Consider the following 24,316-nt stretch of genomic DNA (forward strand, 5'->3'; position numbering starts at 1 on the left):
GGTCCCCTGTGCCTGCCAGGAGCTATTTCTGAGCAGACAGCCAGGAGTAACCCCTGAGCACTGCCGGGTGTGACCCCCAAAAAAACCAAAAAAAAAAAAAAAACATATAGGCAAAAACCAAAAAAAAAAAAACAAAGGGGCCGGGCGGTGGCGCAAGAGGTAAGGTGCCTGCCTTGCCTGCGCTAGCCTAGGAGACGGACCGCGGTTCGATCCCCCGGTGTCCCATATGGTCCCCCAAGCCAGGAGCAACTTCTGAGTGCATAGCCAGGAGTAACCCCTGAGCGTCAACGGGTGTGGCCCAAAAACCAAAAAAAAAAAAAAAAAACCATATAGGGCCAGAGAGATAGTATAGTTAAAAAGGAAGTTGCCTTAATACTGAAGTTATAGTACAGAGGGTAGGGCACTTGCCTTGCATGAAGTCTACCTGGATTCCATCTCTGGCATCCCATATGGTTCCTTAAGCACTGCTAGGTGAGATTTCTGAGTGCAGTTCCAGGAGTAAACACTGAGTATTGCAGAATGTGGCTCCCTACTTTCCCCCAAAAAGGACAAAAAAGAGCATGTGTTGCATGTGGCTGGCCCAGGTTCAATTCCCAGCATCCCATATACTCCTCTGAGCATCACCAGGAATGATTCTGCTAGAAGTGATTCCTGAGTGCAGAACTAGAAATAACTGACCATCATTGGGTATGGCCCCCAAACAAAAAAACAACAACCATAAAACCAGACCCTCCAAAAATAAAACACAACAACAACAATAAAAAAAACAGACCCTCACAGAAAAAGGCCCCTCAATACCATAAGATTAGATTCTTGCGAATTTTATCAAGTTCATAAAGAGTGGGGAGATTGCTCAGGGTCAAGGATGCAAATATATATACATATATATATAGATATATACATATATATCAGGAACTGAACTGAATTTGGGGCACTGATATATATCATATATATCTGATATATATCACTGACATTATATATATATATATATATATATATATATATATATATATATTGCCCCAAATTCAGTTCAGTTCCTGACATTGCTTGTTTCCCCTATCTAGCATTGCTAGGTATAGCTCTGAAGGTCCCCAACACCACTGAGTGTGCCCTGGTAGCTCCCAGCACTTCTGGGCCTGTGCAGAACCACGTCACTGGGCTCTAGCACTGAACGGTCCAGCCTAGTGGCCAAGTATTGCTGGGAGCAACCTCTAGACTCTGGGCACTGCTTGGGAGCAACCCCCTATCCCTGAAAAAACGAGTTCAACTAAATGCAGACTGACCCAGAGTCCTGGGTATGGAGGAAACAGAGTTGGGATGTCCTCTACCTCGTCATCAGTTTGCATGCTTCTGCAGTTTCCCCTGCAGAGATTAGCAATGTGCTCCTGGGGCCGGGCGGTGGCGCTGGAGGTAAGGTGCCTGCCTTGCCTGTGCTAGCCTAGGACGGACCGCGGTTCGATCCCCCGGCGTCCCATATGGTCCCCCAAGCCAGGAGCGACTTCTGAGTGCATAGCCAGGAGTAACCCCTGAGCGTCAAATGGGTGTGGCCCAAAAACAAAAACAAAAACAAAAACAAAGCAATGTGCTCCAATTCCTGGGGAAAGCAAGGGCAGGATCAAGGACCACAGGACCCTGTGGAGACCCTGGGCTGCACAGTGGAGTCTTTCTTTTGCCTCCACCATAACAGCCTTGGAGGAGTCATTTCCCATGTAGGCACCTGTTGTTCTGTTGTTCTTCTGGGGACTCTGAGTACCACCTGGGTCCCATCACCACCAGCCCCTGTCCTTCATGTACAGGTGTCCCAGCAAATTTCCTCTACCTTGCGGTTCAAAAACATTTCCCTGCTCTTCACTCATGCATCTTTCTGGCTTCCCAAGGCTGGGCTGGATGGAACGGAAGCTGTAGGCTGTGCCCTGGAGTGAATCACCCTCTTCAGGCCTTAGAGTTTATGTCAACACAGTTACTTGGTCAGTGGCTAATTTCCCAGGAGTCACCTTTGAAAAGACTTCGAGAGTCAAATCGAATATTTCCTCTGTGCTACACTCAATTGGACTTAGGGAGAGGAGAAGAGAAAGGGAGAAGAGTTTTCTAGTTCGTCCTGACTTGCCCTGAGATGTTACCTAGAAGCCCAGCCCATTTAGCCCCTGAAGGAAAGAGAAATTCTGGCCAACAGTGAACAAGGCAAGACTAGCAACTAAGGTGTAGCCAAATAAAGCCAGGCTTGAGTCAAGAGCTGAGTCACTGGCCTGGCAGGGCAAAACAGCTGGATGAGTGTTTGGACTTTTATTCCTAAAGCTGCTGATGTGTGTCTTTAGTCAAAACCAAAATCTCTCTGGGATTCTTCTCTACAGTCAGAGGTTGGGCTGGTGAGAGTACAGCAGACAGACAGGAAGCTTGCCTTGATTGCAACAGATCTGGTTTGATCCCTGGCACCTCATATTCTCCTCAGCCTGCCAGGAGTGACCCCTGTGAGAGAATGTACTATCTCTCCAGCTCAAGTGGTCACAGGGTCTTTTATTTTTTTTGGTTTTTGGGTCACACCTGGCAGCGTTCAGGGGTTACTCCTGGCTCTATGCTCAGAAATCACCCCCAGCAGGCTCGGGGGACCATATGGGATACCAGGATTCGATCACCAACCTTCTGCATGCAAAGCAAATTCCTTACCTCCATGCTATCTCTCCGGCCTGCATAGGGTCTTTTTTTAATGCTCAGAGGAATCATAGCAGATAAATCCAGGAGGGCCCAAGTTAAGTTCCCCATCTACTGCTTACAGAAACATCTTCCACATCAAAGAGCTGCTGCAGCAAAAATTAAGTCAAGAATTTAAAAATTGTGACATGGCAAGCTGGTGCAAGAACCAGGTGCTTACACTGATTTATTTCCTCTCCTACTATGTTTTATTATGACTTCAGTCTATGTGATTGTGCTCAGCATGCAAAACATCTTTAGTATTTGTTAGCCAAGTCAAAATACACGATGATAGTTGGTTCTGCCTTGGCATGTGCATACTTCAGGGCAATCAGGACACCTATGGAATTCTGGATGATTCCAAAGATTTAGAGCAATTACACCTATTTTAAGTTTCTTTTTTTTTCTTTTTTCTTTTTTCTTTTGGTTTTTGGACCACACCCGGCAGTGCTCAGGGGTTACTCCTGGCTGTCTGCTCAGAAATAGCTCCTGGCAGGCACGGGGGACCATCTGGGACACCGGGATTCGAACCAACCACCTTTGGTCCTGGATCGGCTGCTTGCAAGGCAAATGCCGCTGTGCTATCTCTCCGGGCCCCTATTTTAAGTTTCAAAGCCCCCTGGTCCTCAAAGGGTTTCTCCAGGCTTGGTGCTTAAAGGTTGCTTCTTTTGTTTTTGTTTGTTTATTTTTGGGTCACACCCGGCAGTGTTCAGGGGTTACTCCTGGCTCTATGCTCAGAAATCGCTCCTGGCAGGCTCAGGGGACCACATAGGATGCTGGGATTCGAACCACCATCCTTCTGCAAGCAAGGCAAGCGCCCTACCTCCATGCTATCTCTCAGGCCCCTAGAGGTTGCTTCTGGTTGTGATTAAGAGACCCTTTGATGCAAAGGATGGTAGCCTGGAGCTCCTACATGCAAAGCCTGGGTTCCAACCCTTTATGTTTTCTCTCAGACCTCATTTCCATCTTACCAATAGGAAGAGTCTCAGGGATGTGCAAAGTGACTCGCTTAAGGTTGTTAGTAGACACAAAACCTCTCCTAAAGTGGCCATCCAACCTCTATCTCAGGATCTCATTCCACATTCAAACAAATGGTCCACAGTCTTTAAAAGTGAGGAAGCAGGGTCTGGAGCGATAGTACAGCAAGTAGGGCATTTATTTGCCTTGTGAATGGTTGACTCAGGTTCCATCCCCAGTACCCCATATGGTCCCCGGGGCAAAGCTAGGAGTGTTTCTTGCTGTACAGAACCAAGTGTGGCCCACTCCCCCACCCCTTTCAAAAAAAAAAAAAAAAAAAAAAGAGGGGCAGGGACCAAGCTGCTCTCTTCCTGGAAAGAAAAATGACTCTCAACAAAGAAAAAGACAAGACTGGGGGTGTTCCTAGCTGAATTCCTCTGTCTTGGCGGCAGGGCAGTCACAGGACTGAGCTGAGGGCAGAGCGCAGGCGGTGACCCTGGCTTTCCGGAGAGACTGAGAGCCCTTCTGCTCAGCTCAAACAGGTGATCTGACAATAAAAAGGCAAGCACAGACCCAAAGACCACCTTTACTTTGGGCAGAGTGCCCCATTTGGTCTGAATCCCTACTTTCCTCTTCCTCACCTCAATCTGAGTCACTCAAACTTGACTCAGCTATCTCTGCTGCACTCCCCACTCCTTCCTCCATTTACCCTCCTTAAGGAAGTTGGCAAGCTGGCCATTCTCCACTCTGACCCTGCCTTATAATTTCCCTGATGCCAAACAATCATACTCTGCAGTCCACCCTATCTGAACTGTGTGAGGAACTCGAGTAGGTCACAAAATAACACCTTCACCAGACAGGGCTCCTGCCTTTGCTACCAATATATATATATATATATATATATATATATATATATATATATATATATATATATATATATATATATATATTTGGTTTCTGGGCCATTCCCGGTGATGCTCAGGGGTTATTTTGGCTATGCACTCAGAAATCGCTCCTGGCAGGTACAGGGGACCATATGGAACGCCGGAGATCGAACCCAGGTCCGTCCTGAATTGGCTGCATGCAAGGCAAACGCCCTACTGCTGTGTATCATTCCGGCCCCTGCTACCCAACTTTTGCTGGATTTCTCAGGTTTCAGATGTGCTCTATAAGTGCTTGTCTACTTACTATCTTAGGTTTTCTGGGACCCTTCTGAGCCTCTCCTATACTTTTATTCACCCCAAACGTGAGTCATGGTGCTGAGGCCTTGGGAATGGCCTCCATGCTCCAGCTTCTGGATTTCTGACTCATTTCTACAAAGGCTTTGGGGTATGAAACAGAGGCAACTAAGAGTGGAAACTCCACACTACTCCACAGAAGCTCTAAAGTCTCCCTGGAGAAGCAAAATCCCTGGCTCCCTGGGATTCTGGACCCCAACTGGCCTGGCTCAAGCCTACACTCAGGCAAGTCCTCACTATCTGGCCTGGATGTTACAAATAAGGTCTTGGCAAAGCAAAGATAGTTCTCTTGGGACAGCGCGTGTTACCCAAGAACAAGATGAGGCCAGGCTGGGGAGGGCAGAGGGCAGGAGGATGATGTTATTCATTAGTTCCAGTTCCTGCAAGTCAGCAGGGGAGGGGAGTCATCCCACTCCCCAGCATTGTGAAGGTTTTAATCTTCCTAAGTGCTAACAATGAACTAGTTCCGAGGCAGTTTTGTAAACAGTTATGCCCCTTACTCCTCTTACAGGCAAAGGTTCCTCTTTGGAATATCTACTTTGTTCCTTTGTAAGTACAGTGGACATAGAGAATCACATATCAGAGCCCTAGGACAAACACAGAGACCTCCATATAGAGAGACACATGGGAGAGGAACTATGCACACACTCACATACATGCACAGGCATGCAAATAACAAAGCCAAGAAAGAGAGCACTAGAAAGAATCTTGAGTTATTTCAGAAATGTACCACTCTCGTTTTATAGAGGAAACTTTAGTCTCCTGGTGTGAAGACAATTACCTAAGATGATTTGGCTTTGAAAATCCTAGCCATTGTCCATCATCCCAGGACAACTGATGAGCTCTGCTTGGGATCTCATTCTCTACATGGGAGTCAGGAAAGAGTATCCCTTGGAGCTGGAGACATGGTACAGAGGGTAGGACGTTTGACTTGCACACAGCTGGCTCAGATTCAACCCAGGTCAAACATAGCTGACATACCCCCAACTGTGGGGTTTAGGAATCCCCCTCTGGAACCAGTGGTGAGGTTTGTGATTGCTGTCACTGGGGGTACAACAGATGCAATGCAAATGTCATAAGATACAAGCTATCTTCCCTTTGAGAACCTTCATATATTTTTTTTATTGTTTTTAGGTAGAGATACACCTAGCGATATTCAGGGGTTACTCTTGACTCTGCACTCAGAAATTACTTCTAAAAATTCTTGAAGGACCATATAGGATCATATAGGATACTGAGGATTGAACCCAGGCTGGCTACAGGCAAGGCAAATGCCTTATCCTCTGTACCTTTTCTCCAACCCCAGAGAACCTTCATCTTGAGACACAGTCTTCAGGTGGTGAGATACCCCAAAGTAGCTCATGGGAAAGAACCACATGCATAGGCCCATGTGGGGATCTCGGGTCCCTAGTTGCCAGTTCTATGAGCATAAGGCCTTCCAATGGCTTCCCCCTTGACACTGAAGAGAGGAGTGACCCTCAGGCCAGAGAGATGACAGAGATTAAGGTACTTGCCATTTGGGCTTGATCTCTAGCACCTCATGTTGTCCCCCAAGTTCCACCAGGAATGCTTCTTGAGCCAGTAGGCCTAAGTACAGCTGGCAAGGCCCAAATAACATTTCCCCCTCCAAAAAAGAAAAAAAAAAAATCTGACCCTAGATATCTGTGACCTTAATAAATGATTGTTTCAGTTCACTGGGTTTTGGAGTCATTTGTAATGTCACCATGGGAACAACAACACCGTCTCTTAGGAATTAAAGTCCAGGCTGTCTGTTGTCCAAAACTGAAAATAGTTGCTTTACATATTTTGTCCTGTGTTAGTGTACTAAGAGATGAAGTCACTAAGCCAGGACTTAATTTGAACTCTGTTCTAAAATTTGCTAAAGATAATTCTAAAGACAACATGGAAAGCAATTTCCAGCTATAGTCTGATTACTGTTCTAGACATGGTGCTGAGCATCCACATTACAGACAGTACCTGAACACAGCCCCATGAAACTCCTGTAAAGAAGCATCACTAGCTTCTCTGAATAACAGAAACAGAAGTTCCTAGGAGTTAAATTATTTATATTCCAGTCTGTCAGATACCAAAGCCCATGCAACTGGCTACATATAAAAAAAATACAACGGCCCACCAGCACACACAGATTATCCACTTTGCATATACATACACAAGTATGCACATGCATAGCATACAGAGACAAAGACACAATCATTATGCAACTCCAGAGTTTTCTTTCTTTTTTTTTTTTTTTTTTTTTTTTTTTTTTTTGTTTTTGGGCCACACCCGGCATTGCTCAAGGGTCACTCCTGGCTGTCTGCTCAGAAATAGCTCCTGGCAGGCACGGGGGACCATATGGGACACCAGGATTTGAACCAACCACCTTTGGTCCTGGATCTGCTGCTTGCAAGGCAAACGCCACTGTGCTATCTCTCCAGGCCCAACTCCAGAGTTTTCTATCCTTTTTTGTTTCTTTTTTTTTTTGGCCCACACTAGGTGACACTTAGGGTTTTTTTTCTGGCTATGCGGTCAGAAATTGCTCCTGGCTCGGGGGACCACATGGGACACCAGGGGACTGAACCATGGTCAGTCTGAGGTAAGCGCATGCAAGGCAAATGTCCTGCTGTTTGTGTCACCATTCCAGCCTTAATAGTTATTGAACATGTCTTTCACAACACTATTTCATGGGGGGGGGGGGTTGGGTCACACCCGGCAGCGTTCAGGGGTCACTCCTGGCTCTGTTCTCAGAAGTTACTCCTGGCAGACTTGGGGGATTATAGGAGATGCTGGGATTCGAACCACCATTTATTCTGGAACTGCTGAGTGCAAGGCAAATGCCCTACCGCTGTGCTATCGCTCCAGCCTACCTTTTTTGTTTCTGAGCACCCGGTAGTGCTCAGGGGTTATTCCTGGCTCCAAGCTCAGAAATTGCTCCTGGCAGGCACAGGGGACCATATGGGTCACCGGGATTCGAACCCATGACCTCCTGCATGAAAGGCAAACGCCTTACCTCCATGCTATCTCTCCGGCCCCCCCCCCCTTTTTTGTTTCTATTTGGACTATAGCCAGCAGTGCTCAGGGACTATTCCTGGCCTGTTGACCAAGTTAAGCTCCTTGAGGGCCCACAGATGGTGCAGGGGACTGATACTGGGTCTCCTGCATGCAAAGCATGTACTCAGCCTGTTGAGTTATCTCCCTGGTCCTAGTTTTTCGTGATTTTTTTTTTTTTGGTTTTGGGGTCACACATGATGGCACTCTGGGATTACTCCTGTCTCTGCACTCAGAAATTGCTCCTGACAGGTTTGGGGATGCCGGGTTTCGAACCATCATCCATCCTGGATCAGCTGCGTGCAAGGCAAACACCCTACCACTGTGCTATCTCTCCGGCCCCAATTTTTCATGATTTTAAAATAATTTTTTCTTCTCAGAATTAAAAATCTGTTGGGGGGCTGAGTGATAGCACAGTGGTAGAGTGTTTGCCTTACACACGGCCAACCCAGGACAGGTCTGGGTTTGATCCCCGGCATCCCACATGGTCCCCCAAGCCTGCAAGCAGAGATTTCTGAGTGCAGAGCCAGGACTAACCTCTAAACAACATTGGGTGTGGCCTCAAAACCAAAATAAAATAAAATAAAAATATCTTGGGACTAGAAAAATAGTACAAACATCAAACACTTGCCTAGTGTGCAGCTAACCCAAATTCAGTCTCTGACTTTGCGTATGGTTTCCTGAGTACTGCCCAAGAATGATTCCTGAATGCACTCAAGAATAAACCTTAAGCACAGTCGTGTATGGCCTAGAAAAGATTAAAATTAAATTAAAATATCCTTCCCCCAGTTATGTTAAATAGATGGAAAGAGATTCAGTCTGCTGAATATTACGTTTCCCAAGCACACCCGAGTTGAAATTCTCTCCATCTGAGGCCACCGCAGGCATGGGAGGCAGCAAGATTGTCTGTTCTCCTGCCAAGGATTGCCTGGGACTCAGATGGGGGTTCAGGAGGGGGGCAGAAGGGGGTGGGGCAGGACTCTTAGCAAGACTTGTCTTGGTAGACATAAGTTTTTTCCTGGGGCCTAGAAGACTCTGCACATGATGTTATAAGATTCTAAATTGAGGGGCCGGAGTGAAAGCACAGCGGGTAGGGCTTTTGCCTTGCAAGCAGCCAACCCAGGACCAACCTGGTTTGATACTTAGCATCCCATATGGTCCCCCACTTTGCTAGGAGTGATTTCTGAGTGCAGAGCCAGGAGTACCCCTTGAAAGCCGCCAGGTGTGCCCTTCTCCCCCCAAAAAACAAAAAACACCAAAAACAAACCATAAAAGGTCTTTGGAAAAAAAAAATAGATTCTAAAGTCAGGGAAACAAAGAGATTCCCAATGTGCCAAAGTTAGTGCATATAGTCAAAGTTAGTGCATATAGTCAAAACAGGACTTGGAAGGAGGAGAAAGGAGTTTAAGGGGGACAGGTCAGAGAAGGGGGGCCATTTCTGGAGGGTCCAGAGCAGTAATGGATGCTGCCAGAGAGTAGGAAAAGTGATTTCTTTTCTCTTTGTTCTGCAGGCTCCCAAAAACTCTTTGAGGGCTAGCAGTAAAAGGATGTGAAGCTCTAATGAGCAGCTTCAAAGAAGCAACACTCTTAGGTTTCTCGGATAGGATACTGAGCTTAGGAATTTAGAACTTATTTCCATTCTTTCTCCTTAAAATTGTAGAGACTCCAGTCCTGATGTCAGGGAGAGAACACTAACAGACACTCCTCTAGGAAAGAAAAAAAATGAGAGGAGGCCAGAAGGTAGCACAGGAATAAGGCCCTTGTCTGATGTGCAGCTGATTCTGGTTTGAGTGTCAGTACTGCATAGGCCCCCTCAGCACTGCCAGGAGTAGTCCCTGAGAATGGAGCCATAATTAAGCACTGGGCACACTGAATGGGGCCCAAAAACAGAAAGGAAGGAAAGTGACGCAAGTGCAGGTACAGAACAAACCATTTGCTCCAAATACACTAGAAAGGGACAAGTTTAGGGCCAGAGAGAAAAAGAGAGTGCAGGGGTTAAGGTGACTGTATTAAAAAAGAGTCAATTCCAGTTAATTCCTGAAGACTGCATATGATTCTCTGAGCATGACCATGAATGACACCCCCCCCCCAAAAAAAAGGGGCAGAAACAAGCTTGACTAAGGGTTGATAAAATTTCCAGCAGGCAAAGAATGGGCTGGATTTCAGTGTAATCTTTCTGGGCAAATAGAACAGACAAAGAAGCCAGCAGTCATTGAGAACAGGGTGTGAACCAGGCTCAATCCTTGGTACAACATGCCCCCCCCCCAAAAAAAAAACACTTTTGTAAGCAAATGAGTCAAGAGCAGCTTCTGGGCATCAGAAGGAAGAAAGAAATGAAGGAAGAAAAGAAGGAAGGAAGGCAAGGGGGGAAGAGAAGGAAAGAAAGGGAAGAAAGAAAGAAAAATGGAGAAAAAGAAAGAGGAAGAAAGGAAGTTAGTTGTTTATTTTGTTGTTATTATTAGTTTTTATTTGTGATGGGGAAACAAACCCAGAGAAGACAGCACAAAGGGCTGGAGCTCTTGTCTTTCATACAGGAGGTCCCTAGATCTTCTCTGTACAACACATCCCTTAATCCTGGGCTACAGCCCAGGTGGTCCCTAAGCAATTCCCTCTCAGTCACCACTGCAGGGAGAAGCCCCCCTCCCCAGAGAAACAAAAAAATAACGCTGGGCTTCATGCATGCCAAGCATACATGCTTTCTCTACCTCTGAACCACCCACCCTCCTCAATCACCTTTATATAGATACCCAAGTTGATTCCCACACCACTTTACTAAAAATGCCCTTCTTGGAACCTACAGCAAGCAACCAAATCTTAGAGAAGGAAAGTTCATCTCACTCTCTCCACCTTCAGTCCACTTCAAGCCCATCCCCACCGCCCTGCCTGCTTTTCTCCCTACAGCCAGGAAGCACCAAAGCATAGTCAAAGTGCTGTGGAAGTTCATCTTGAGAGCATGTTCATCTTGAGAGCATGTTCTTCTCACGCGTTTATTTAGCCAGCCAGAAAAACCGATCTGAGTGAGAATGCGGCCAGGCCAAGAAGGCCAAGAGGGGCCAACCCAGTACTGGGTCCCAGGGGAGTCAACTCGACCCTTGCTCGCTTGCCACCACACTGATGGTACCAAATCTGGGGACCTTCCACTGCGTCCGACAGTTGGGGAGAATTCTAGGAGTCTCTCAAAAAGAACTGCTCAGTCTTCCTAGCCTAGACAGTGAAGGCCAGTGAGTGGTGCCATCGCGGGGTGCATTGCTTTTCCCTTTCTTCCAGTTCTCTCCCTGTCTCCCAGTCTGTCCCAACGGGTCGCTGCATCCTGTGCCAGTCCGAGTGCCCCTCGGCGAGCGTGCTCTTTATGTGCAAGTTTGTAGGGTGCAGAGGACCCAGGAGAGGGAGAGTGGACGTCAGCGATGCCCAAAGTAGGGGGCTGACCTGCAGCATCGCGCCCATCCCTCTCCACCCGTGCACCCCGAGTACCTCCGCCTCGCGGCGCAGTTCCAGGCCAGGGCGCGCGTGAAGCTGCGCGTGCAGAGTGCCCCAGCAAAGCAGCAGCAGCAAGACGCGCTCGTGAGAGCGGCCGACGTGCCGGACCATCTCTCGGGAGTCGGGGCGCCGGGCACCGCGGCGTGGGGCGCTGCGGAGAGCCGGGCAGCTGGTTGATCGTCAGAGGTGCAGCGGGACCCAAAAGGCACCGCCTCTGCGCCCAGGGCGCAGGTCCCCGGGCCGGTCGCCACTGACTCCTCCTCGGCGCGGCGAGAGTCTGCAGCGGTGGCCAGGTCCCGGCCGTGGCTGCCGGCGAGTGCGCCCAGCCCGGACCTAGGAGGAGAAGGAAGAAAGGACGGGGAGGGGCCGGTATCCCGGCTCTGCGGCCCCACCCACCGGCGGGGAGCAGTCCGGGAGCCCGCACCTCCTAGCCCAGCGGTTCCCAGCTCTCCTAACCCCACCCCTAGCCCAGCCTGCCTGTCACCTCCAGTTGTTCGGATCTCTTTAGTGGAACGGGAGTGAATCTTGTGAAAAGGGGTCTCGGCTCCCTGAGGTTCACTGTTTCCACCAGGTTGGTAGAGCGAGGTCCTGGGTGTTTCAGGAGCCCCGGGCTGAGATCAGAATTGAGATCCAATCTGCAGTGTGGTCAGCTCTGTGAATCCTGCTCAAGCCACTGGCTAGCTGCTTCGCTCACTCTGGACCTTTTTCTCTCTTTTATTATTTTTTTTTGGGGGGGGGAGGTGCAGACCACACCCAGCGATGCTCAGGGATCACTTACCCTTGGCTCTGCACTCCAGTAGGGAAGCTGCGTATCCTACTTTGGTCGAACCCCTGTGGGCTGCCTGCAGGCAGACTGCCGCTGTATTATCATTTCAGTCCCCCAAAAGTCAATGCTTTCTTTTTCTTTTTTTTTTGCAGTCTATCAGTCCATCAGTCCTTCTGTCTCTACCTCCCACCCAACCTCCCTCTCTCCCATCTGCCCTCCCTTCCTTCCTTCCTTCCTTCCTTCCTTCCTTCCTTCCTTCCTTCCTTCCTTCCTTCCTTCCTTCCTTCCTCCCTTCCTTCCTTCCTTCTTTCCTTCCTTCCTTCCTTCCACACCTGTCAACGCCTGGGGCTCTACATTCAGGAATAACTCCTGATGGTGCTTGGGCAACCATATAAGATGCCAGGGATCAAACCCGGATCAATAGTGCACAAGGCAAGCAAAACATCCAACCAGCTGTACTATTATTGCTCCAGCTCCAAATGAATGTAAGCAGAATATAAATATATTTTTGATTTTGGTTTTGTAAATTTTGGGTTATATCCAGCAGTGCTCAGGATTAACTCCTGGCTCTTCACTCAGGGATCACTCCTGGTAATGCTCATGGAACCACATGACCTGTCAGCACAATTGAACCCAAGTGGGCAGTGTTCAAGGTAATCACCCTACCTACTATTGTTTCAGCCCCCAGAATAATAATATCTTATGATTGCTAAAGATGGTTTAAGAAGAGAATAATGTGGGCCAGATCCTGATTTAGTTCCAGCATCCCATATGGTCCTCCAAGCCTGCCAGGGGTGATTTCTGAGTGCAGTGCCAGGATTAACCCTTGAACATTGCAGGGTGTGACCCAACCCCCCAAAAAGAAGAAGAATGTCTGTTTATCACTGGATATCATGCTGACATTATACAGCACACTTTTTGGGGTGTTGGTATAGGGGGATTTGGGTCATATCCATCAATGTTCCAAAGCTATTCCTGCCTCTGTGCTCAGGAGTGACCACTGACTGTACTCAGGGGGGGGGGCATATACTGTTTGGGAGATCAACCCCCATAGGCAGCTTGGTGCCTTACTCAGCCCCTCCCACTTTCTGTCCTTTAGTACACTTTTCTTCAGGGGAGAGATTTGGTCACAACCTGTGATGCTCAAGGCTTACTTACTCCTACCTGCTGTATTATCTCTCCAGTCCCAGTACACATATTTTTTTTAATTTGTTTTGTAGCCATTCATGATGACACTCATGAGTTACTCCTAGCTCTACACTCAGAAGTAATTCTTGGCATGCTCAGGGGACCATGTAGGATGCTTGGGATCGAACCTGGGCCAGTGTGCAAGGAAGCACCCTACCCATTATATTATGGCTCTGCGCTCCCAGTACACATTTTTTGAGGGGTGTACACCTGCAGTACTTAGGGGCATCACCTGGCTCTATGCTTGGGAGAAACACAAACTGTGTAGGATACCAAGTATTGTCATTGTTGCAGCTGCTTGCAAGGAAATTGCCTTAACCTCTACTATCTTTCCAGTTATACAGTACACTTTTTTTTTTTCGGTCACACCCTGCACTGCTCAGGGGTTACTCCTGGCTCTGTGCTCAGAAAGCGCTCCTGACAGGCTTGGGGGACCATATGGTTTTTTTTCTTTGGTTGGTTTTTGTTTGTTTGTTTGTTTGTTTGTTTGTTTTTTTGGTTTTTGGGCCACACTCAGCACACTGGGCGGTGCTCAGGGGTTACTCCTGGCTCTCTGCTCAGAAATAGCTCCTGGCAGGCACGGGGGACCATATGGGACACTGGGATTCGAACCAACCACCTTAGGTCCTGGATGGGCTGCTTGCAAGGCAAATATCGCTGTGCTATCTCTCCGGGCCCGGGGGACCTTATGGTATACCAGGAATCTAACCTGAGTCCATCTCTGGTCGGCCACGTGCAAGGCAAATGCCCTACTGCTGTGCTATTGCTCTGGCTCTCAGTACATTTTTAATACATAGGAAGTTGCAGTTTTGTGACCTTTGGCAAAGAGAGTTAATTACCTCTAGTTTGTTTCCTCATTAAAGAAAAGCAGGTGTGGGCCCGGAGAGATAGCGCAGCGTTTGCCTTGCAAGCAGCTGATCCAGGACCAAAGGTGGTTGGTTCGAATCCCAGTGTCCCATATGGTCCCCCGAGCCTGCCAGGAGCTATTTCTTTTTGTGTGTGTGTGTGTGGTTTTTGGGTCACATCCGGCAGTGCTCAGGGGTTACTCCTGGCTTCATGCTCAGAAATTGCTCCTGGCAGGCACGGGGGACCATATGGGACGCCGGGATTCGAACCGATGACCTTCTGCATGAAAGGCAAACGCCTTACCTCCATGCTATCTCTCCGGCCCCGAGGAGCTATTTCTGAGCAGAGAGCCAGGAGTAACCCCTGAGCACCGCCGGGTGTGGCCCAAAAACCAAAAAAAAAAAAAAAAAAAAAAGCGGTGTATATTTTGTTCCTATTTGGATGAAAATAAAGGATACAATAAGAGTAAAGTGGGGGGCTGGGCGGTGGCGCTGGAGGTAAGGTGCCTGCCTTGCCTGCGCTAGCCTAGGACGGACCGCGGTTCGATCCCCCGGCGTCCCATATGGTCCCCCAAGAAGCCAGGAGCAACTTCTGAGCGCATAGCCAGGAGTAACCCCTGAGCGTCACAGGGTGTGGCCCAAAAACCAAAAAAAAAAAAAAAAAAAAAAAGTAAAGTGGAGCCCAAGAAATAGTACAGCAGATAAGGTACTTGCATATAGCTGACCAGGGTTTCATTCTGGCATTCCAATGGTCCCCCAGTCTGCCAGGAATAACCCCTGGGCATCACTGGGAGTGACCCCAAAACAAAATAATAATAATAAAATTGAAATTAAAAATAATATTAAAGTACCTGATTTTCTTTTCCTTTCTTCTCTTTTTTTGGTTTTTGGTTTCTGGGCCACACCCAGCGGTGCTCAGGGGCTACTCCTGGCTGTCTGCTGAGAAATAGCTCCTAGCAGGCACGGGGGACCATATGGGACACCAGGATTCCAACCAACCATCTTTGGTCCTGGATCAGCTGCTTGCAAGGCAAACGCCGCTGTGCTATCTCTCCGGGCCCAATACCTGATTTTCTATATCTTGCAAATGACAGAATGGTATGAGATGATTGTGATTCAAGCAGCCAAACAGATAGTGCAGCTGGTAGGGTGGCTTGCCTTGCACTTAATCAACCTGGGTTAGATCCCCGACACCCTTGAGCACAGACCCCAAATTAACCCTGAGCACCCTCTAGTGTGGCCCTTAAAAATAATGGTTTGTTCTACAAGCCTGAGCTTTCCTTTGTACATGTATCTTGCTTGCTTTTTTCTGTGTTTGCTTGTTTCCACTCTGGAGAAACCCACCAAGAGGAATTCCTGAGTGCAGTCACAAGTAACCCCTGAGTCCTGCTGAGTGTGGGCCAAACAACAACAACAACAGGAAAAGAAACTAACAAAAAAGAATATTGTGGACTAAACTGGAGTCAAACTTGATATTGTTATTTTTGTTTTGGAAACAAAGACAGTACCCAGAGCTGCACATATGTGCTCTGTTACTACTGAACCACATCCTGGACTCTGCCAATTATTTTCCTGGGTAGAATCTCTGAATCCCCTCCTCCAGCACATCCCAGAGATCCTCCATTCCAACTGCACTGGGAGGAGATGGGAATGTGGGAAGAAGTAGTTTTGGGGAAGACTGGGGCTGTGAGGGTAGTGGAGATGGTCTCAGTGGCCCAGATAGCTGACCCTGTCTTCCCTGTATCCTGGTCAGCCCATCTCCTTGTTATGTTGTTATGTTTGAAAGTTTTTTGGTTTTTTTTTTTTTTTTTTTTTTTTTTGGTTTGGGCCACACCCGGTGGTGCTCAGGGGTTACTCCTGGCTCTCTGCTCAGAAATAGCTCCTGGCAGGCACGGGGGACCATATGGGACATCAGGAATCGAACCAACCACCTTTGGTCCTGGATCGGCTGCTTGCAAGGCAAACGCCACTGTGCTATCTCTCCGGGCCCTTTATGTTTGAAAGTTAATTATGCTGGGCTAGGGAGACAGTTTAGTGGACTGCAGCACATGCTTTGCATCCAAGAAATCTAGGTTGGTTTCAGTTCCCAGCACTGCACGGTCCCCGAGAACTGTTTGATATGACACTCCCCAATCCTCAGCACTTAAGTAGCCTTCAAGCAAATTGGATTTGACCCCAAAACAGAAAAAATAAAGATAAAAGGAAAAAGGAGGAGGAAGAATTGAATTTGCTTTCCTGTTGATTCAGTGATTGAATTATGTAACTTCATCCTTCCGTCGCCCCTCACTCTCTCCTTGTGGTCACTTTGAGATGCTTTCCAGACACAGAAGTGCCTGCAAAAAGAGCTCCAGTGGTACCCACCCACCCTAGGCTTGCCTATGTATGGACGGCCTGTTTCCCAGGAAGACAGCACATGTCTACAGTTAGAACCTGGGTAGCAGGAGGATTCAATTTCCTCTGCCTCTGAAGCTGATTCCCAATTCCCAAACTCTTCTTCTGTCATCTTTAGGACCCCAGGGACCTCTGCAGTGCCACAGCTGCCTTGGTCTGTTATTACTTTATAGGATACATCCTGTTTTTTGTTTACTCGTTTTTGTCTTTTTTTCTTTCAGTTTTTGGGTCATACACAGTGACGCCCAGTGTTTTTCGTGGCTCTGCACTCAGGAATTACTCCTGAAGGTGCTCAGGGGACCGTTTGGGATGCCAATTATCAAACTTAGGTTGGGCATATGCAAAGCAAGTGCAGATGCAAAGCATCTGTTGTGCTACTGCCCAGACCTTGGTTTTGTAATTTGTTTTTGGGCCAAATTTGTCAGTGCTCAGGTTGCACCTGGATCTGTGCTCAGAGGTTGTCCCAGCAGTGCTCTGGGGACTAGTCAGTGCCCAGGATTGAACTCAGTCTTCCTGTATGCAAAATATGCATGTAGGATGAGAGTGATAGTACAGCATGTAGAGCACTTGCCCTGCCCGTAGCTGACCCTAGTTTGTTCCCTGCTTCTCTAGTGGTCCCCTGAGCATCTCCAGAAGCTACCCCTGAGCACAAGAATAAGCCCTGAGAACCAAACCAAACCAAAACAACAACAACAACAACAACACAACATGCACTCAATCCTTTGAGCTATCTCCTTGACTGGCTCTTACTTCAAGTAGATGGACAAGGAAGGAAGTTTGTCAATGAGCAGGAGATAAAGGAGGAAAGGACTTGAGAATGGCAGGGGAATTTACTGGAAAGAAATTTAGTCTGAGCAAGAGTATCAGAAGTGTAATGAGAAGTGAAAGGGTTGGAAGTAGGGATTTTGTTTTGTTTTATTTTGGGGCCATACCTGTTGGTGTTCAGGCATTACTCCTGGCTCCATTCTCAGAAATTACTCCTGGCAGGCTCAGGGTACCATATAGGATGCCTGAGATCAAACCTAGGTCAGCTGCATGCAAGGTAAATGCCCTACCTATTGGGCTATCACTCAGGCCCCAACACTATGAAAGAAAGGATTCTGTTTGCTTGTCTTGTCTTTTGGGTCACACTGGAAGGCACTTAGAGGTTACTTCTGGCTCTGCATTCAGAAATCACTCCTGACAGGCTTTGGGAACCACATGGGATGCTGGAAATTGAACCCGGATCCTTCCCAGGTCAGCTGTGTGTAAGGCAAACACCCTACCACTGTGTTATTGCTCCGGCCCCAAAAGTAGGGATTCTTTTTCATTTTTTCTTTTTATTTTGATTTTGGGCCACACCCAGTGACACTCAGGAACCCCTGGCTATGCGCTCAGAAATCGCTCCTGGCTTGGGGGACCATATGGGACACCTGGGGGTCGAACCTTGGTCTGTCCTGAGTCATCGCATGCAAGGCAAATGCCCTACAGCTTACGCCACCACTCCAGCCCCAGAAGTAGGGATTCTTAAGTATGGTAGAAAGATCATCTACATCCAAATTGATATTATTTCTCTGGCCCCTCATCATAGCATAGAAGAGCTTGCCTTGCATGCAGCCAACCCAGCACTCCACACAATTCCCTATTCCTTTCAGGACTGATCTATGAGCCCAGAGCTTCGCTGAGTGTAGCCCAATGACAAAAAAAAAAAAGGCGGGGGACCCCAAGAATTAATTCAATGTGTAAGATGCTTGCTTTGCATGCAGATGGCTCAAGTTCAATCCCCAGTACCCTGTATGATTCTCAAAGTACAGCCGGGAAACACAGATATGGTGTAAAACTGGAGCACAGCCCTCTTCAAGTGAGCAAACAAAAAGAACCAGAATTACTGATGACTGTGAGCAAACAGAAATCACCCCTCAATGTACCAGAGACTGCTACTGCCCACCTGGATTGTTCTAGACCCATCTGGGGCAGGGGGGTTGCCAACTTAAGGCTAGCATGCATTATCTTCCATAAGTTCAGATTTACAAAATGTGAGTTTAAAAAAAATAAAAATTAAAAAAAAAACTCTTTCATTTAAGGGGGTCAGAGTGATAGCACAGTGGTAAGGCATCTGCCTTGCATGTAGCCAACACAGGAAGTACCCTGGTTCGAATCCCAGCATCCCATATGGACCTCGAGCGACTTTTTTTGGGGGGGAGTCACACCCAGCTGTGCTCAGAGGTTACTCCTGGCTCTGCACTCAGAAATTACTCCTGGCAGGTTCTGGGGACCATATGGGATGCTGGGATTTGAACCAATGACCTTCTGCATGCAAGGCAAATGCCATACCTCCATGCTATCTCTCTAGCCCCAGGAGCGCCTTCTGAGTGCAAAGCAAGGAGTAACCCCTGAATGCCACCAGGTGTGATCCCCCACTAAAAAAAGTGATTATTTTAATCTCCTATATTGAATCACTTGGCGGTATTTTTAAAAGTTTGGATCCTTGTTTTGTTTGTTGGTTGGTTTTGGGGCCACACCTGGCTTTGTACTCAGGAATTACTCTTATCAGTGCTCAGAAGACCATATGAGATGCCAGCGATCACACTTGGGTTGGCCATGTGCAAGACAAATGCCCTACCTCCAGCCCAATGTCTTCTTGTTGTTTTATTGTGGGGAGAGAGGACAGTTGGAAGAACTCAGGGGCCACATCTGGTGGTATTTGGGGAACATACTCAGTGGTGGGATTTAAATCATTGTAGCAGCCCCAGTTGCATGTGAGGCAAGTTTTTTTACTTCTGTATTATCTCTCTGGCCTAAAGTTTAGATTCTTTTTTTTTTTTTTTTTTTTTTTTTTTTGTTTTTTGTTTTTGGGCTACACCCGGCGGTGCTCAGGGGTTACTCCTGGCTGTCTGCTCAGAAATAGCTCCTGGCAGGCACAGGGGACCATATGGGACACCGGGACTTTAGAACCAACCACCTTAGGTCCTGGATTGGCTGCTTGCAAGGCAAACGCCGCTGTGCTATCTTTCCGGCCCCAGATTCTTTTTCTTTTAATTTTTTCTTTAAAAGTTTAGATTCTTGAGCCCACAATACAGGATATGTGTTCAAAAGAAAGCTGGTTCTAGGTTTTTTTTGTTTTTTGGTTTTTTTTTTTTGTTTTGTTTTTTTTTAAATATGGAACGCTTCACGAATTTGCGTGTCATCCTTGCGCAGGGGCCATGCTAATCTTCTCTGTATCGTTCCAATTTTAGTATATGTGCTGCCGAAGCGAGCACAGTTCTAGGTTTTTAATAAACTTATTCTTTCCTCATCTCAGTTGAGCAGTCCTCTTTTTTTGGATTTTGGGTTACACCTGGCAGTGCTCAGGGGTTACTCCTGGCTCTACGCTCAGAAATTGCTCCTGGCAGGCTTGGAGGACCACATTGGATGCCAGGATCCGAACCACCGACCTTCTGCATGCAAGGCAAATGCCCTACCTCCATGCTATCTCTCTGGCCCCTGAGCAGTCCTCTTTATTGCTATTTATTTATGTTTTTGGACCACATCTGGTGGTGCTCGGGGATTACTTCTGGCTCTATGCTCAGAAATCACTCCTGGCAGGCTCGGGAGACCATATGGGATACCAGGGATCAAATCCAAGTCTGTCCCCTGTTGCCTGTGTGCAAGGCAAATGCCCTACCACTGTTCTATTGCTCCAGCCCCTTTTTTTTTTTTTTTTTTTTTTTTTTTTTTTTTGGTTTTTAGGTCACACCCTGCAGCGCTCAGGGGTTACTCCTGGCTCCATGCTCAGAAATCACTCCTTGCAGGCTCAGGGGACCATATGGGATGCCAGGATTTGAACCAATGACCTTCTGTATGAAAGGCAAACGCCTTATCTCCATGCTATTTCTCCAACCCCTATTGCTCTTTTTTTGAAGAGAACTATTTCTGCCCTTCCAGCATGCTGGAGTCCACAGTTCAGTTCAGGTCCACAGTGCTGCCCAGCTTACCTAGAGTGGCATTCTGTGGCACTCACTCCAGGGTCTGAGTGTGCTCTCTGCCTAGTGGCTTCCAGATGTTTGGACTATACCTTCTTTCTTGACAAAAGTCAGTAACTGACCAGTTGATCAACTTTCCGATCAGAAGCCCTTAATCAGACAGGATATGTGGACCTGGACAAGGCCCTTTTGGGCCTCAGTTTCTCTTTTCATTATATAAGAAACAATCACCTTTGTTTCTGTCCCTTCCTTCTTCCTAGGAAGTCTCCAGAACACAAAGTAGATGTTATCAGTAAAAATTCTAGTCTCCAGAGAGAGGCACCAACAAAATAATCAAACCCCTGCTAAAGCACAATCATTGGAATAATGACACAAAATTAATTTGAGAACAGAAGGGGAGACTCTGTTCAGATTGTAAAGACTTTAATTGTGGTCACTGGAGTTCATTTGCTTGTTTCTTTGTTTTTGACCATACCCAGCAGTACACACAAGGCTTACTCCTGACTCTGTGCTCAGGGGACTATATGTGGTGCACGGATCAAATCCAGATTAACCTTGTGCAATGCAAGGTTACCTGCTGTATAATCTCTCTGTCCCAGTGTTCATTGTTTATCAGAACATCTGTGTGGGTTTTTTTTGTCTTGTTTTTTTTTTTTTTTTGGTTTTTGGGCCACACCCTGTGAGGCTCAGGGGTTACTCCTGGCTATGCGCTCAGAAGTCGCTCCTGGCTTGGGGGACCATATGGGACGCCGCCGGGGGATCGAACCGCGGTCCGTCCGAGGCTAGCGCAGGCAAGGCAGGCACCTTACCTTTAGCGCCACCGCCCGGCCCCTTTGTTTTGGTTTTTTTGGCCACACCCGTTTGATGCTCAGGGATTACTCCTGGCTAAGCGCTCAGAAATCATCCCTGGCTTGGGGGGACCATATGGAACGCCTAGGGTTTGAACCACGGTCCTTCCTTGGCTAGCACTTGCAAGGCAGACACCTTACCTCTAGTGCCACCTCACCGACCTCATTTTTATTTTGGTTTTAATTATGGTTTTAATTGTGATTCTGTTCTAGAATACCTGACTTACTTAGCAATTACTTTATTTATTTATTTATTTATTTATTTATTTATTTATTTATTTATTTATTTAGGTTTTTGGGTCACACCCGGCAGCGCTCAGGGGTTACTCCTGGCTCTATGCTCAGAAATAGCTCCTGGCAGGCTTGGGGGACCATATGGGAGGCCAGGATTCGAACCAATGACCTTCTGCATGCTAGGCAAATGCCTTACCTCCATGCTATCTCTTCAGCCCCAGCAATTACTTTGAGAATCTCTTTAACCCATGTGGATTTGTCTCATCTATTTGGGTCATACACACAGGTCTATCTGCGATATAACTTCTGATATGTTATATATATATATATATATATATTTATATATGATATTCATGTGGGACTGAAAAAATAAAGAGCAAGACGTAAGTGAGTTTAAATTTTGAATTTTTGTTTTTGGGCTACACCTGGTGGCGCTCAGGGTTACTCCTGGCTCTGCACTGAGAAATTGCTCCTGACAGGCTCAGGGAATCATATAGGATGCTGGGAATAGAACCTGAGTTTGTTCTGGGTCGGCTGTATGCAAGGAAAAAGCTCTACCACTGTGCTATTGCACCAGTCCCTAAAATTTGTCTTTTTTTTTTTTTTTTTTTGGTTTTTGGGCCACACCCAGCAGTGCTCAGGGTTACTCCTGGCTGTCTGCTCAGAAATAGCTCCTGGCAGGCACGGGGGACCATATGGGACACCGGGATGCAAACCAACCACCTTTGGTCCTGGATCAGCTGCTTGCAAGGCAAACACCGCTGTGCTATCTCTCCGGGCCCAAAATTTGTCTTTTATACGTTCTGTTGGCTCTTAGCTGGTCAATTAACTCTCTGAGTATCTGCCTCAATACAAAAGTGAAAAAACAGGGGCTGGAGATAGATAGCATGGAGGTAGGGCATTTGCCCTGCATTGCAGAAGGACGATGATTAGAATCCCGGCATCGAATATGGTTCCCCAAGCTTCCTTCCAGGAGCAATTTCTGAGTCTAGAGCCATGAGTAACCCCTGAACCTGCCAGGTGTGATCCAAAAACTAAAAAAAAAAAAAAAAAAAAAAGTGGAAAAACAGTAATTTTGGCCCTTTCTTTTCATCCATTTGGTCAGCAAGCTAGACAGCATCTGTTATATCTGAGCAAAGTGAACAGACACAGGTGTATGTCCAGGCATTCTTTGTGTAGCTTTGCACTCAAGCACACTCACTTTCAGAAAACACATATGAGGGAACCCAGAATCATCCCAGACCCCACCAAGCATCCCGCTGGCTCAGAGCAGTGCCATCTCCCTCAAGCCTCCTCAGATCTCACTTCCAATTAAAGGCCAGAAGCCTCTTCTGGTTTGTTTTTTACTCACACCAGCCCCCAGGGGACTTTAAGGAGTACAATAAAAGCTTGGCCAATTTGGCACTGGGCCCCACTTCCCTTCCACATAAAGACTGTCTAACCGCCAGGCATCTGGTTTGAAAGGCTGGGCCAAGACCTGCTCAGCATCTGCTGCTTTGCTTAAAAAACCTGCTAACAGGAAAGTGTCTGGTTCCTTTCCACCCCAAACAGGAAGTGCCTGCCATGGAGCATGGGGTAGCCTGGTCAGTTACTGCGCTCCACCCTCTACCTTAGCAGAGCCTTGAGGACCCTTCACAGAGACTTGCTCTCTAGGAAAGCTTCTGCTAGGAACTCCAGGGTTGGGGTGGACAGTGCTTGTGGCACCTGGTACAGAGCAGGTACATAAGGAGGTACAGGGCCACTTGTTGCAATTCTCAGCGAACCAGCTCTGAGGTTGTTACTCAGACTCTATGCTTACTCTATGTTCTAGCTAGGAACTTGTCTCTTGCCTTTACAGAAAAGTGAGAAACACAAGTCATGCTCTGTCCTCATTTATTTGCTCACTAAGCACAAATTTCTCTCTTTTCAAGTGCTTCCTGTGCCAAGGCACCATGTGTGACATGGAAGGCTCACTGGTGAACTATATGGGCTGGGGAGATGGATTGGGGAGCTCAAAGGGCTGCACGGTATGATTTCCTTGCTGGGATTTCAGATTTTATCCTTGGAATCGCATGATCCCCCAAGTACTTCCAGGAGCAATCCCTGCAGCATTGAGCAAAAAGTAGTCTGCTGGGCCTGAGAGATAGCATGGAGGCATTTGCCTTGCATGCAGAAGAACAGTGTTTTGAATCCCAACATCCCATATGGTTCCCCGAAACCTGCCAGGAACGATTTCTGAGCATAGTCAGGAGTAACCCCTGAGTGCTGCCGTTGTGATCCCCCCCCCAAAAAAAAAGAAAAGTCATCTGCCCTTGAGCAGGGAGTAGTGTGGCCCTTGAAAAAGAGAGTTGGGGGGGCCCGGAGAGATAGCACAGCGGTGTTTGCCATGCAAGCAGCTGATCTAGGACCTAAGGTGGTTGGTTCAAATCCCAGTGTCCCATACGGTCCCCCATGCCTGCCAGGAGCTATTTCTGAGCAGACAGCCAGGAGTAACCCCTGAGCATCACCGGGTGTGGCCCAAAAACCAAAAAAAAAAAAAAAAAAAAGAAAGAAAAAGAGAGAGGGGACAGGGAGAGAGTGTAGGGTTAGGATGCTCAACCCTGGTTTGATTTTTGGCACATGACCCTCTGAACTTCACCAGCTGTATATCGGGAGGTGTCGGAGCACTTTCAGGTGTGGTCTTGGTTAAAGCTGTGCAGTGCAGGATTCATGTAAC

General features: G+C 47.4%; 1 protein-coding gene and 1 non-coding gene across 2 annotated transcripts in view; both read right to left on the minus strand.

Annotated features, from left to right (window-relative positions):
* MMP28 (matrix metallopeptidase 28) overlaps positions 1 to 24,316 on the minus strand; it is a 50,309-nt gene that overhangs the window by 23,972 nt on the left and 2,021 nt on the right. The window contains exons 2-3 of the mRNA XM_049790314.1: positions 11,607 to 11,741; positions 11,403 to 11,559 (exon numbers count right to left, since the gene is read on the minus strand). Of these exons, the coding sequence (XP_049646271.1) occupies positions 11,403 to 11,559; positions 11,607 to 11,741 (292 nt within the window). The remainder of the gene's footprint in view (positions 1 to 11,402; positions 11,560 to 11,606; positions 11,742 to 24,316) is intronic.
* LOC125996265 (U6 spliceosomal RNA) lies at positions 19,731 to 19,837 on the minus strand. Its single transcript, XR_007491240.1, has one exon. It is a non-coding gene; the product is annotated as a U6 spliceosomal RNA (small nuclear RNA).

The sequence above is a fragment of the Suncus etruscus genome, chromosome 1 (assembly GCF_024139225.1).
Source record: "Suncus etruscus isolate mSunEtr1 chromosome 1, mSunEtr1.pri.cur, whole genome shotgun sequence".
NCBI lineage: Eukaryota > Metazoa > Chordata > Mammalia > Eulipotyphla > Soricidae > Suncus > Suncus etruscus.